The sequence below is a fragment of the Paramisgurnus dabryanus genome, chromosome 21 (assembly GCF_030506205.2).
Source record: "Paramisgurnus dabryanus chromosome 21, PD_genome_1.1, whole genome shotgun sequence".
Lineage (NCBI taxonomy): Eukaryota > Metazoa > Chordata > Actinopteri > Cypriniformes > Cobitidae > Paramisgurnus > Paramisgurnus dabryanus.
The window spans coordinates 24,508,652-24,523,341 of record NC_133357.1 but is presented as its reverse complement, the minus strand read 5'-3'; the positions used below and the strand labels follow the sequence as shown (position 1 = coordinate 24,523,341).

At 37.5% G+C, this 14,690-nt stretch overlaps 1 protein-coding gene across 2 annotated transcripts in view; it reads left to right on the top strand.

Annotated features, from left to right (window-relative positions):
• LOC135775836 (Fc receptor-like protein 5) overlaps positions 1 to 14,690 on the top strand; it is a 41,223-nt gene that overhangs the window by 2,787 nt on the left and 23,746 nt on the right. For both annotated transcript variants that reach the window (XM_065286365.2, XM_073812968.1), the window contains exons 2-9: positions 5,743 to 5,836; positions 5,945 to 5,986; positions 6,171 to 6,437; positions 8,677 to 8,946; positions 9,097 to 9,369; positions 9,477 to 9,761; positions 10,643 to 10,909; positions 10,996 to 11,286. In XM_065286365.2, coding sequence (XP_065142437.1) covers positions 5,806 to 5,836; positions 5,945 to 5,986; positions 6,171 to 6,437; positions 8,677 to 8,946; positions 9,097 to 9,369; positions 9,477 to 9,761; positions 10,643 to 10,909; positions 10,996 to 11,286 — 1,726 coding nt within the window. In that variant the 5' untranslated portion in view covers positions 5,743 to 5,805. The remainder of the gene's footprint in view (positions 1 to 5,742; positions 5,837 to 5,944; positions 5,987 to 6,170; positions 6,438 to 8,676; positions 8,947 to 9,096; positions 9,370 to 9,476; positions 9,762 to 10,642; positions 10,910 to 10,995; positions 11,287 to 14,690) is intronic.

Below are 14,690 nucleotides of genomic sequence, written 5' to 3'. Positions count from 1 at the left end.
ATTATTATGGCAGGATTTAATTATCTGAGAACACTGCACATCTGTGCACCCCATGTAAAGGCAATATATTGATAGTAGAAACATTGATAAGTCAAACCCACAGCCAATGCAACCTTAATATTACCGTAAAATGAACTTTGAATTGTAGTTTTTTTAATAAGTTTGTGTTTCCCCTCTTTTGTGCAGTTGTAGATAATACACCAACACTTCCCAATATTGTAGTAAATGAAGTATGGTGTGCAGTAAGTGAATGCTATTGTTATTCTACATCAAAAGATTATAAAGTGCAACTGTTTCTGATAGCCGCTTATGTTTAATGCACAGGATAGTAAAGAAATCCCCTCAGATGACAGTCCTTTAGAGAAACTACATGCAAGTGCATAAATAAGTTTACTTCATTTGCATTATTCTCATATAACTGATTTCTGACTGCAGCAATATTAGCAGGCAGGGCCGGATTATCCACAGAGAAAAATACGGAATGCGCCATCGGAACTGCTCTTTTGCATGACGCATTGTCTAATGTCACACTGTGCCCAGTTGAATCTACCCACATCTCACCCAGAACCGCGAGTTTAAAATAAGACATTGCAGAGATGAGAGATAAAGATACTAAGATAGTGTGAGAACTTTTAGCCTACATTAACACCAAAACCATTATAGATGAGAATAAAGGTCTACATCAGTGACCAGTTAAGGAAAAGTGGATAGACGAGAAACGTGTAAAGGATACATGTGTATATATAGGATGTATATTGCCATGCCACTCATCTCATTACAATATGCTATCTGGATATTGTATACTTATCTTATGCCTAGAATTAGTTAAGGGGATTATGCTTCTTTGGTTCATAACTTCCTATTCTAAAAGTTTCATCAATTGTGCACAATGCAGTGTGCAGCAACTGCATAAAGTTAAGTCTATTTAGTAATAATAGTAATAATTTAGTAATTTTTCAGTAATGCAGTTATTTTGGGAAAATATTAATAATTGCATTGCAGGCAAATTTAAGGTGTGCCATTAATTTTCTTACTGCCGCTCCTAACAGTCTGCACAGCAAAGTGTAGTAAAAAAGATAAAGATATGAAAAAATGTGCAAAAAACCCTTATTTGGTTATTGGCATTTTTTTCACAGGAAACGGACAGGGTAACATCTTTGTAGACAGAGTTTTAAAGATAGAATAGATAGAAATGACTAAGCAAACCTTTCATACATGCCATTGTACTTGACAATCTAAAGACAAAACTAAAATTGCAGATGTGATCACATCTAGTACTGCTGGTTAAAGATAAAATAATTGCTGTTTTTATAGAGGAAAGTTAAAATAAATTTAAAATTGTATGTGGTCATAAGCATGTTTGTCTTGTCATTTTTTTAAGAATAATAATCAAAACCCCTGCTCCACAAAAATAAGTTGCAGAAGTAGGCTACAGAAAAATAATATTTTTTATATTATATATTGTTTAAATAACATCGCTAAAAGTTCAATCTATCTTTTTTATTAGGTGTTGAATTTGAAAAGCTCTTCATATTAATTGTGCATCTTACGCAGATTTCGCTCGTATAATGGAGAATACATGACTGCGTCAGTCTTTCCGTACAACCCTGTATCACAAAATTATTTACCAATTGTCACATAATTTTGTGAGTGTTTTCCGTGACACTGACCCGTTTTTCCGTCTTTTTTGTGTGAAAATGTCACATATTTCTGTTTACATGTCACTGTCAAGTATTTGTTACTCAACTGTTTTTACCAATTTTCAAACCATTGACGCTTCGGTTTAGGGTTAGATTTGGTGTTTGCATTAGAATGTCACTTTAAGTATTGGTTTCAACTTTTTTTTCATGATTTATTTTTTATATTTTATGATTTTTAAACCATTGTCGCCTGGCATTAGGGTTAGATTTGGGTTTGGGTAAGGATGTCATTTTATGTAAATCTAACCCTCGACCGAAGCCATAACAGTAAGAAAATAGGACAGAACAGTTGAGTAATAAATACGTGACATGTTCACGCAAAAAGGCGGAAAAACGTGTCAGTGTCACGGAAAACACTCACAAAATTACGTGACTATAGTTACGTAATTTCGTGATACTGGGTTGTTTTGTATCACCTCCGCTTAAAAAGATGCAATCTAACCCTGTTAACATAAAATAAACCTGCTCGTGACCAGGTTCAAGCTTGCACACCTGTTGCTATGACAGCAAGTCCAGGATGAGCTTCAAATAACCAAATAATCCAAGATCATGCCAAATCGCCAACAATCAAATCCAGCTAAGTGAGTTAGCGATGTACGAAGAATATGCCCCTGATCCGATATAAACAACAAACAACCTAAAAAAAAATGAGGAACATAAAATACAATATTTGCCATACCACAGTAAGCGGGTGGTTCTTTTAAAATTTGTTTACTAAAATTACCATAACATTGGTAAATCCAGCAACTTTTCAACAGTCTGCTAACCGAATAAAGTTGAAACTGTAAATTTGAATAAACTGGGACCTTTATACTGCATAGTGTAACTATGGGATGCATAATTGAAAAATTTGTTTTAAAATATTATTGAAATAACCCAGTACTGTAGCGTCATGCAGGAGTTGGAAATGCCACCAAAATTAATATAAATTGCCCCACAATTAAACATATTAACCCATATATTGCTAATTGATTTTTTATATTTATCTAATCAATCAATGAGATTAGTAGCATTATAGTTGAACTTGATTTAACTTTAAATTCAATCTTTCACATGAGCTTACTCAGTCAATATTAAAGATATCTTGAGATGCAGCATCTGTGCCACTTCTGCCATGCAAACATTGATTTGAATGGTAACAGCCTGGTATATATTTAATGTCCCCATGAAATCAAAACTAACAATTCTTATTTTTTGATGAAAATAGTGCAGTGTTTATTATAAACTATTTTTCTAAAAAAATAATCTTTAATCAAAATCTGAAAATGTATTTCCATCCTCTTGTGGCAACCTTTCTAAGATGACGTTGATGGACGGTTTGGGCGAAGCATCTGTTAACTGTCAGTCTGCTGCGAGTTCCATTTCAACTTTTCTTTATCCAATCAACTCACAGTGGAAAACACAAGCCACGCCCATTATTTTCTTCTTGTAATATTCACTCAGAAAATCATCACAATACGAAAGTCAATCGCAACGTCCTGTTCATGATGACTTTTAAGTAAAAACGGGTGCTGTATATACCGTTTCAGCAGTAACAACATAAACAAGCGGCTGTCGCGGTCCGCACGTAACTTCCGGTAAACTCTGCTAAGAATAAATAACAACAAAGTTCTTTAAACGTAGTTTATTTATATAACAAGCAAAACAACAACACATAGATTACCTAGAAAACCAAAACATTTGTTATTTTCGACGAGGTATTTGTTCAAAAGATAATTTAGCAACTACTCAGACCATTAAAAAAACGAAACCGGAAGTAAAGTTCGGATCCAGACTAGGGCTGTCACTTTTTATTCGATATTCGAATATTCATTCGAACATGACGTAAAATATCCGTATTCGAACTATAAATAAACCATCCGGTTTTTAAAATGCCATGTGTGGCGCATTTTTTACAGTAACACCTCGTAATAGGAAGGAGGCTGAGAGTGAGACCGACGACAGCAACTGTGCGCACGAGAGGGGACCAAAATGAACCTCATGTGCATGTCAAGATAGAATTATAGTTTGCATATAAAATGGCATATTGTTTATAGTGTTAAATATTATAGCAGAATAAAAATACATGTTAATACGTTCGCATTATGAAATTAGCATGTATGAAGATAATTTCATCATTTTTACAATGCAATGTAAACTTTATATTAAACAACAACAGCATTCGTCTTGTAAACGGATTTGAAATGATGATGTGTTGACTGTCGCGCGTCACATAGATGACAAGTGAGATCTGCTTAACTCATCTATAAGTTTAATTTCATCTCAAGTATCAAAGGGTTTGTGCTCTCTATCATTAAAAACGGTCAAGCAAACAGCACGGGCAGAGATAATGCACTTGTCAATGACGGCTCACAAACGCGCGGGTTATAGGCTGTATGTGTGCTTGTTGTCAATGAGATTACTTCTCACAAACACGCTCAAGCGCGGGATATGTGTGCTTGTCAATGACTGGGGTTGTTGCTAGATATTCGAATATATTCGGATACATTGCATGAATGTTCGAATTTGATTTTTCTCAAAAGTGACAGCCCTAATCCAGACGTATCACGTGCGTCCGATGAAACCGTCTATACGTTTTATTTAAAATGATGGCATTTTAATCCGAGTTTGGCTGCCATCTTGGCTGGGTCTGTCTGGTAAAATCATATGTATCATAAAATATGATCTTAGTGGGACTTCCTGGAAAAATAAAGGTTGAAAATGTGCTACTGTTCGCAACTTTTTATATACAAAAATAGAAGAGGGGTGGCCTATTTTCTCACTTAAGTACCTGTCCCCCAAAATGTCTGTGCATGTTTTAGATTATAACTCACATGTAACTGATTTCTGCACTACTGTATACGGCAAAAACTAGATTTATAACTCCCAATTACCTGCAGAGAGTTAAAAGACAACAAAAGCATGAGCGTGCCTGTCATAATTTTAAGTTTTGACCTTCTTGCAGTGCTGCAGGGGTACGCCTTAGCTATTCCTGTGGTTACAGGATGTAGGTTTACCACTTAAAAAAATAAGTCAAATAAGCAGGCTATACTTGAGCATTGCTTAGAAACAAAAACGTTTTAAAATGGAAAGTTAAGTAACATGTATCTTACATGCTATACTGTATGCAACTTACATACGACTAAAGGAGAAACAAGAATAAACCTGAGTGCATATTTAAGAACAAAATACTGTTTTATTGCCTATTAAGTACAGTACTGACACAAAATGATTGGCATTGCTACAACTACATTATGTTTTATTCACCACACATGTCATGGATTTATTCAGTTTGAAATCTCATATTAAATTGATACAATTCACTCGACACAAAACAGAAATGTATATTCTTTTCTGTCACTGCAGCAGCTTCTGCTTTAGGCATTGTGGGTGTGGTTCAGCCCATCATAGATAAAAAAAGTGTTGAAAAAGCATTCTATTAACTTCCTGTTTTCATTGTGTTATTGCCACTAGTGAATTATGACATGCGTTCAAAACTTCCCAAAAAGAAACGTGTTAATACAGTTAACACAAGAAACAAGACATTACAAAATACTTTTCAGTCTGCTGAACACATGCATGTTCAGTAAAGATGAATGTACAGTCATCATGTCATTTCATCCAAAAAATTAAACATAAACATAGTCCATATGCTACAATTCAAGTTTTCTTAAGACATAAAAGGGTCTGAGTTTTACCTTAGTGATACAAAACGCTATTGGTTTTCCATCTTTCCTGATCAGCAACAAAAAGACAGATATTAATGTTTCTTTTTGTTATAAATGTAATTGTCGATAAAATAGCCTACTCCATCTAGGTTTAGGGTGCCAAATTAGGGTGTGATTTGGGGTTAAACAAATCAAAGATATTGAAATTTGAAACAAATACAGACTTCTACAAACTTCATTGATCATCCATGAATGACACAATTTGAAAAGAAATGATGCACAATCACTCAAGCAATCTGTCTGTGAAATGGCTGCAGACACAATGTCAAAAAAAGAAAAGGTTTCATTTCCTGTGAGGTTTACGTTTAAATGGTAATGACAGGAAGTCATTTTAGTTTTGCAGTGTCTTCGTTCACTGACGGAGAACAGCTTTGCTTTACTCTTGACTGTGGCTGCAAATGGAAATGTATAAAATACTCCTTTTGACAGGTAAGACTCAATATTTGGTAGGAACAGCTTTTTATTGTGAAATGTCATTTGTATTGTAAGTATTACCATTTTGACATTACATTTCTGAATGTTTCTTTTAATTTACAGTGGCAGTCATTGCACCAGTAACATCTCAAAATGCAACTGATGGTAAAAAAAGTTTTGTTTTCCTTTTTTTGTAACAGTTACCTTTTGTTTTCAGGTAACTGGTAGTTTATTAGGGTTATTAATGTTGTTTGTGTACTGTCAATGCAATTATTTCTCTTCATGAATTGTTCTGTATTAAAAATATCTGTAAGTATCCACACTAACATCAAATTTATTCATTTTGTAGAACCTATATTTACGATTCCTCAGCCTGAAATAATCCCAAATCCAGCTCATAAAGTGTTGTACAGCACAGAAAAAGTGAGTCTGCAATGTAGCGTCAGTGAATCAATACCTGATTTACAGTATGAATGGTTCAAGGACTCATCTCCTCTAAACTCTCCAACTGATAAATCCACCATTACTGTGAATGCCGGTGGAACATATGAATGCAGGGCGAAGAAGAGATCTTCCGTGTCCGACAAAAGCAATCCGTACAGTTTTACTTTACAAGGTAAGTAACTATATCGTGTGTGTACAATGTGAAGTGCTACATTCCTTTCATTTTCATTTTCTTGCCATTTAAGTGGCTTTAAAGCCCCCCTGTGGTGAAAATCAAGGTTTTTATTTAGATTATATTTCTATGTGATGATTCTAAAATGCTTTAAGACAAATTGGGTGCAAATTTAACATTATCTCTTTAAAACAGCAGTTTACCAGAGACAGTTAATAAAATGCAGTTTAAAAGGCCCCATGTGTTCTATGTCTAACTTGTAACCCACCATGTCAATGCAAGGGTGTGACTTTTCCTGTTATATGCACCTCATTGATGAATGATGGCTCTCCTGATTTTGCCAAGTGGTTGATGTCCTCAGGGACACATTATGTTGACCCTGGGACAACATTTTAATCAACCAATCAGATTTCAGGAATAAGTTTACAGTTTGTTTTAAGTTTAAGCTTACAACCAGGATTAGCTGTTTCTAGACCATTGTTATTCACTTATCATGTCCCTCTGATTTAAGGGTTTGGTTATGGATAGGGTTGGGGTTTGTGTTGGGTTTAGGTTTTATTTAGAAAAATGTTGTCCTTGGGTCAACACAATATGTTGCCCTGAGGACATCAACCACTTGGCAAAATCAGTTTGAGCGATGAGGGATAATGAGCTTTGTGTATTGCTTGTTACAACGTCAGACACAACTGAAATTTATATGTGAGCCTGGACCACAAAACCAGCTGTAAGTTGCACAGGTTTTATTTTTTTAGAAATTTTTGGCATAATTTTTCTTTTATGCCAAAAATCATAAGTATATTATTTAAAGAAATGTGAAAATGTTCTACCGTTAATGTATCACTATTTTGTGCGACTGGATGCAGCAAAATTGCGATCAAAATTGGCCAGAAACTATCAACTTCCCATTGCTACCTGTTCCGTGGGGATTTCCCATTCTAGTTTATTTTTTTATTTAAAAGCTTACAAGTTCAATGCATATGAGGAAATGAGACGCATTTTTTTTTCAACCTGACAGTAGTGGTTCTAGCAGACCAGTCACCACTTTTGTGGTCCTTGTAGAACTGCGCTGTTGCATTTTTGAAGAGGTGACGTTAGTCTATGGCTTATGGTTCATATCTGTGCATACTGTAGGCTACGGCGTACAATCCACACAGGCTTTAGGCTTGACTACATTATCAAGCAGCTAATAAGGTGTTGCTTATGTTACACAAACCATGTTACCATGTAGAGTACAACTTAGGTACATTTGACATCACCGTCTGAAGTATACGATGCATGTTACGATGTCAGACTCTGTGGTGGGAGATGAACTGTGACTGTATGTACTGAAGTACTTACTGCTTTATTGTTAAAACCGTATATATGAATACATTTCGGACACGCCATGTTTTTATTGCCATGTGACCTGTATGTCCTTTGACCTATGATGTAATCATAAGTACAGTTATATCATGATTAATACATTTCTTGATACCTAAATCACCTAAAGGGCCACCTGTTTCATAGATTTCCAGTATTTTTATTAGATTTACTTTTTTGAATTTTGCGGCTCGTCTGGCCTCACGGGATCTAGCCGAAAGCAGACATACTGCTTGCCCCACATGCTTATTTTGCTTTTAAAAAAGTAGTCAACCCTAAGACTAATCATATCGGTTTCAGTTTTATGTCCGACGCTATAAAAGCAATACAGAACCGCATTACCATTCTGATAGATCAAATTCGATGACCCTTTATAATTCATACTCTTCTGAATGTTCCGGTTTTAACATAGATAACCAAATCAAACCAGTATTTCCAACCAGGTAAACAAATACATTTCCAATTTTTCACTTACCATTGTGTCACATTTACTACAGTTCACTGAGTGAGTCTGGTGGAGAGTAGCTGGTTTGACTGAGTGAAGACTGGGACTAATTTGCATATTTGTGGTTGTGCGTCGTGAAATGAGTTAATTCAAGCTTTTTTATACAGAAAGTGATGTTTAGATATGTCATTTTGATGATCCAAGATATGTTTAAGGTATAATTATTGACCACAGGAAGACTGGAAAACAAACTGTGCCAAATGTGCATCTGAAACTGTACACATCTGCTTTTCACTTTGTAACTTTTCGTAAAAGAAGCAGCAAATAATAAACAATACACAATTGTCCAAATTAGTAGTTTTAATACATAGGGATTTAGAAGCTTGTGTGTGTCTTTTAATTGAGTTTTTTTTTATCTCTGTTTACTTGTTGTAGCAATCCCAACACCAAAACTTACCTTGGAACCAAAATGGACAGAAATCTACCCATCTGAAAAAGTCACTCTGAGCTGTGAGATTCAGGGCAGCTCGGATACCTGGACTTACAGATGGTTTAAAAATAATGAAGATTTAGGAGAAACAAACCCTACTCTAACCATCACAGCAAAGAGTTCATCTGACTCTGGAGAATATGCATGTAAAGGAAAAATTAATGGCAGATCGGTTATTACCCAACAGAGTAATGTATTCCAACTAAACGTAAGAGGTAAGTTTAGTCCTACAAATAATTCCTATAGCTGCAAAGCATTTCACACACCATGCAGAAGCAATGGTCATGTCATTTTCTTCTTTGTTCATGTTGTGCCAGATGATCAAATACTAGTAAATTAATATTGCCTATTAATTCTCTCTTTAGATCCCCTGCCCAAACCGCGTTTAACCCAGACCCCAGATTTCCAAGTGATTTACACAGGAGAAAAACTAACATTTAATTGTAAATCCGAGGTGCAGTCATCAGGCTGGGAATATCTCTTCTTTAGAAATTCAAACCAGATTAAAACTGACACCAGCGCAAACAGTTTTTCTGTCACATCAGCACAAGTGCAAGACAGTGGAAAATACTGGTGTCAAACCAAACGAATAACTCTTACCTCTGGCCAAAGTGATGAACGCACAGTAACTGTCAAAGGTTAAGTGAAAATAGTTGCTTTTCTTATAACAGATATTTGTCTAAATAATCATCAGAGTTAATTTATTTCTCACAAGTTTGATTGGTTGATCTCTCTCTCACTTCAGACCCTCCCAGTGTTAAAGTCGTGTCAGACTGGACAGATGCTTTCCCTGGTGAAACAGTGACTTTACAGTGTGTGATTCAAGATACATCAGAAAAATGGACTTATACGTGGTTCAAGGATAGAAACATTGTCTCTAGTGGTCCTGACACACAGATAAATGGGAACACTCTGTCAATCTCTGTTAAACCTGGCCAAAGTGGGACATACACATATGTTTGTCAAGCTGAGCTGGAGGGCAGGTCGGTGAAGACTAAAGAAAGCTCATCACATTCGTTTAAAGTTCATGGTAAGTTTTTTTCATAAACTGTTCTAATCTAAACTAAATGCCAGCTAACGAAATCATAGTACACTGAAAAGAAGTGGAGGACAAAAAATTAAGGTGTACAAGAAGTTTCGAAACGTCTGATATTGTGTTAATACATCTAGTGACTCCTCTTTTATTTACTTCAGTAAAAAAAGGCTTTGCAAACAATATTTTTGTATAATATGTTCCTCTGGCATTCCAAATAAACTGTTACATGTTAAAACAATCCTCTGCATTGTATCACTCGGGCTCTGCTCTCTATGATGCCTTTTTTTAAGCAATAATTGCAGCCATTTCAAGTGCAAAGTAATTTAAGACATGCTGTTTTTAGCATTAAATAATGGTGCAAATACCAGTCATAACACACGCAAACATTATTAAATCGCGTTTAATGAATCATTTAAATAATCTCTTCCAATAAATTTGACCTCTGAGAGGGAAACTCCTAGAAATGCATATGCAATAAGGTCAGTCGCAAAAATAACTACACCACACTTTTACAGCCCTAATCATTATTGTAATGCCAAAATGATGGTTTGCACTGGCGCAAGTCTAGTAAATCTGGCCCTAAATATTTTAATCAATTGACAGCTCTAATTTTCAAATATATTTTTAATAAATGCTATTTATCTTGATTTTAAATTTCATGCTAAGGTTTGTTCTTGTTTAGTTTTTAATCTTTGCACCATTTCCTGAATATATTTTGACTTATTTCAAAAGTTAAAGGTTGTACTGTACGTTTGGTTGTATGTAAGGTTGAATTTTGGTGCTGTTTCAATTTTCATTGTTTTCATGTCATTTTATTTATTTTTATGTATAATTGTATTGATACTTAACATATTTTATCTACATCCTCCATAAAGAATCCATGCCAACAATCACTTTGAAGCAAGATCCAGAATACCCAGCGATCTACACTGAGGAACAGGTCAGATTTACCTGTAGCATTACAGAGCAGACATCTCCTTCCTGGACATATCAGTGGAAAAAAGACAATACTGAGGTCAGCAGTGGCGGTCAGACTTACACTATCTCAAGTGCTACAATGCTTCACAAAGGATCCTACACGTGTCATATAAGCAGAAATGGGGTCCCATTTTCATCTGAACCAAAAAAACTGACCATAATCGGTAAGATCAATCTTATGCATTTTGGTCTAGGCAGGCATGTAAAGCCAAAAAGACCTTTAACATACATTGTTTTTATGTCTATACAGAGCCACCTCAACCACAACTGTCCAAAGAGCCTCAATGGGATTTATTTTACCCGACTGAAAAGGTGACTCTGACGTGTTCAATCAATGAAAATCCAAATGATTGGGAATATGAATGGTACAAAAACGAAATTAAGCTCTCCAAAGACAATGACATCTCCATATCTGAAAAAACACTTTCAATAAACTCTGCAAAGTCAAGTCACTCTGGAAGTTATACGTGCAAAGCAAAACATCTACAGAGATCTCCAGTTACTACAAAAAAATCAGAGGCCCTGCAGCTTCACATTTCAGGCAAGTAAAGATAATTCTGTTTATGTGGAAGTCAGATATAAATGACGAATGAGTTCACACAAGGTCAGACGCGCTTAAACAGGTCAACAAGGAAGAGTAATGTGCTGTTCACATTAAGGTACTGTACTAGTGCCAAAAGCATGAATTCTACAGTTTGTTGAAAAAAAAATTGTTTAAAAGTGCCATTCACCTGAAAGAGATCAGTGAGGAAGCTGATTGTAGTTTTTTACCCGTCGAAAAACTGGCAGGTTGTTGCAACCCACGGCTGGGTCAAAAAAATCCTGTAGTAATTTTAACTTAGTGGTTGTTTTAATATTTGATTCAACCATGGGTTAAAACAGCCTGCTATTTTTTTAGCTTTAATTTACGTTGGCATTTGCAGTTTCCTGTGTAAAAACAGTGGTTGCTCACCTTCAGTCCCACAGCACTGCACATTTTGTGTCTTGCATATTTAACACATTTGATTCACATCATCATCATATAACCAGATAGCCGGGTGTGTCATATAAGGGAGACTTACAAAGTGTGCAGTACTGTGAGTTTCAGCATTCAGACACTGTTGGCAGTATAATTTGGTTCAGTTACCCCCCAGTTTCACAGACAAGACTTAAGGTTAGTCTTAGACTAAAACACATGTTTGAGCTGTCTTAACTGAAAATAGCTTGCACTGATAAATCTAAAAATATGTTTGCGATATTGTTTTTATCTCAAGTAGGCATGTGCTGGTATGAGATTTTGCCGGAATTATAACTTTAAGCAAAAATCCCATGGATTCATGGTGTTGCAGTATTGCTATTGCCAACACAACACTTATTTTCAAATGTCTGCCTACCAGTTGTATTTTTTTGAGCATTGTGAAAAATGTATGGCAGGTAAAAAATAAAGCCTTAGCGTTTCTCAAGGGGGGCGCTGGAAGCAAGATTTTTGAACGGGGGGCATTAAGGAGTTCTTGGGGGGCAATGTTTACACCAACAATCAGGGAAGACTACAGTTCATTAAACTTTAAATACAGTACTGTCTGCAACCAAGTGTGTAGCAACCACAGGGGACCGGAGAAGACGTCCCAGCCCACTTTTTCCACACACCGCCACTATACTCATCCATGTTCTCTGATTTCTTACTTAGATTTGAGTAAAGTAACTTTCAGCCAATCACAAATGAGTGTAGAGCCCGATTTATAGTCATGCGTAAGCTGTACGCCGTAGGTTATCTGCAGCCTGTGTGTAGCTCTGCGTAGCTTGACGTGCACCTCGCAATAATTTTAACAGCGCGTCAGTTCTACGCTGGCCGCAAGTGCTGTGATTGGTCCACCAGAACCCCTCCTAGGACCTATGCACAACTATAATGAGCCCTTAAGAAGCAATTATTTCTTAAGTACACGCATGATCCGTCTGCTGGGTCATAATCTGTCTTGTCAGTGTATCTCGATTTGCTTATTCATTGCCATTTTTAGGATCCGTAAGTTGTTTTGATTTCCATATTTGACCCCACCGGTGTTAGTTATTTTGTGAGACAGAAGTGATAGGGTTGTCCTGTACTTCATTTATAATAAATACAAATGCTGCATCCTATATCAATTCAATGACAAAATTTGTCCCATGCTAATCATTAAAAAAAAAACGTTGCCAAGTAACAGGGTGCCACTCTGGTCTATAATACATGAATTCAGTCACTTTATTATACTAGTTTTGAGAGTTCTTCTCAGCAGTATTGAGTTCAAATGGAAACTATTACTAGTCTGCACATTGGTAACCTTAAAAAAAATGCATCTAGAATAACAAAACTGAAAATGTAACGCATTATTACACAAAACATAATGAAACGAAACGTCTCGGTTACGGATGTAACCCTCGTTCCCTGAAGGAGGGAACGGAGACGTCACGTCGTGGCCGACGAATTGGGAACTCGCTTAGAGAGACCAATCTGCTTCGAATACTACTAAAACGCCAATGAACTTGGCATTGAGATATTTGCATAATGCTGGCGCCGCCCCGCCAGGTGCATATATAAGCAGCAGGTGCAAATAGGGAAATTAGCTTCTTTTTCGCTGAGAAAGCCGGAAAGTGTGACCGGCCGTAACAGCAGGTGGCAGCACCTGTGGCGACGGGACGTGACGTCTCCGTTCCCTCCTTCAGGGAACGAGGGTTACATCCGTAACCGAGACGTTCCCTTTCAGTCGGTCACTACGACGTCACGTCGTGACCGACGAATTGGGAATCCCTACCAAAACGCCACTAGGGGCTGACCTCTTCCAGTGTCTGCGTAAAAGCCCTCCGGTTCCACTTAAGGAGGAGGAGGTAGGTTTTAAGGCAGAAGGCCGGGCACTAGTTGTTCCTTTAACCCCACAGAAGTGCCAGCGACTGGGAAGCGCCCTACCTGAGCGGGATAGGAACGCTGCGGAAGCCACCGCCCCTCTTAAGGGCTAATGGTGGGCGAAAGTCAACCATAGTTGAGGTAAAAATGACAGCCGTGGCTGTGTAAGCAAAGCAGTGCTCTGCTAAGGGAAACGTGGGCTGGTAGGATTAACCCCACGGAATAATACTCACAAAGGAACCCGTTGGGACACAATGTGGAGCCCAAGCCAAACACGTAGGTTCGTAAGAATACAGCTAGTGAAAGGCTGACAGCCAATGCTCCGCAACAAAGGCTGCCAAGGCAGCGGAGGAAGAGCAATTCAAACCATTACGCATTTTTGCTCTGATGGCCTTCCATACTGAAACTCAATTAGGAGCCTCAGTCGGAGGCTGCAAGCCGACTTGCGAGTCTGCTCTCCGTGCCCTCCCTGGTGAGGAAAGAACACGAGAGGATACAGGCTCGATACGAACACTGTAAAATCTAATGAACGTATTAGGTGTCGCCCAACCAGCAGCTCTGCAGATGTCTGTTAGCGAGGAACCACGAGCTAAAGCCCAAGATGAGGCAACGCTCCGTGTGGAGTGCGCTCTCAAATTAAAGGGGCAAGGAATACCCTGAAGATTATAAGCCAGGGCGATAGTATCAACTATCCAAAGAGACATCCTCTGCTAGTGACAGCTTTCCCTTTCTGCTGGCCACCATAACAAACAAAGAGCTGGTCTGAGGTCTTGAGGCTTTGCGTGCGAACCACGTAGAGTCGCAGTGCGCGTACGGGGCACAACAAAGCCATGGTTGGGTCTGCGTCCTCCGGGGGCAGCGCTTGCAAGCTCACCACCTATCTCTGAAGGGAGTGGTGGGAACTTTGGGCACGTAGCCTGGTCTGGGTCTCAGTGAGACAGCAGGACCAAACTAAAAGCACAAAACGTCAACAGAGAATGCATGTAAATCCCCTACTCTCTTCATGGAGGCCAATGCTATCAGGGTCAGAGTTTTCATTGATAAAAACATCAGACTCGTAGACTGCAAAGGCTCAAAAGGGAGACCTGAAG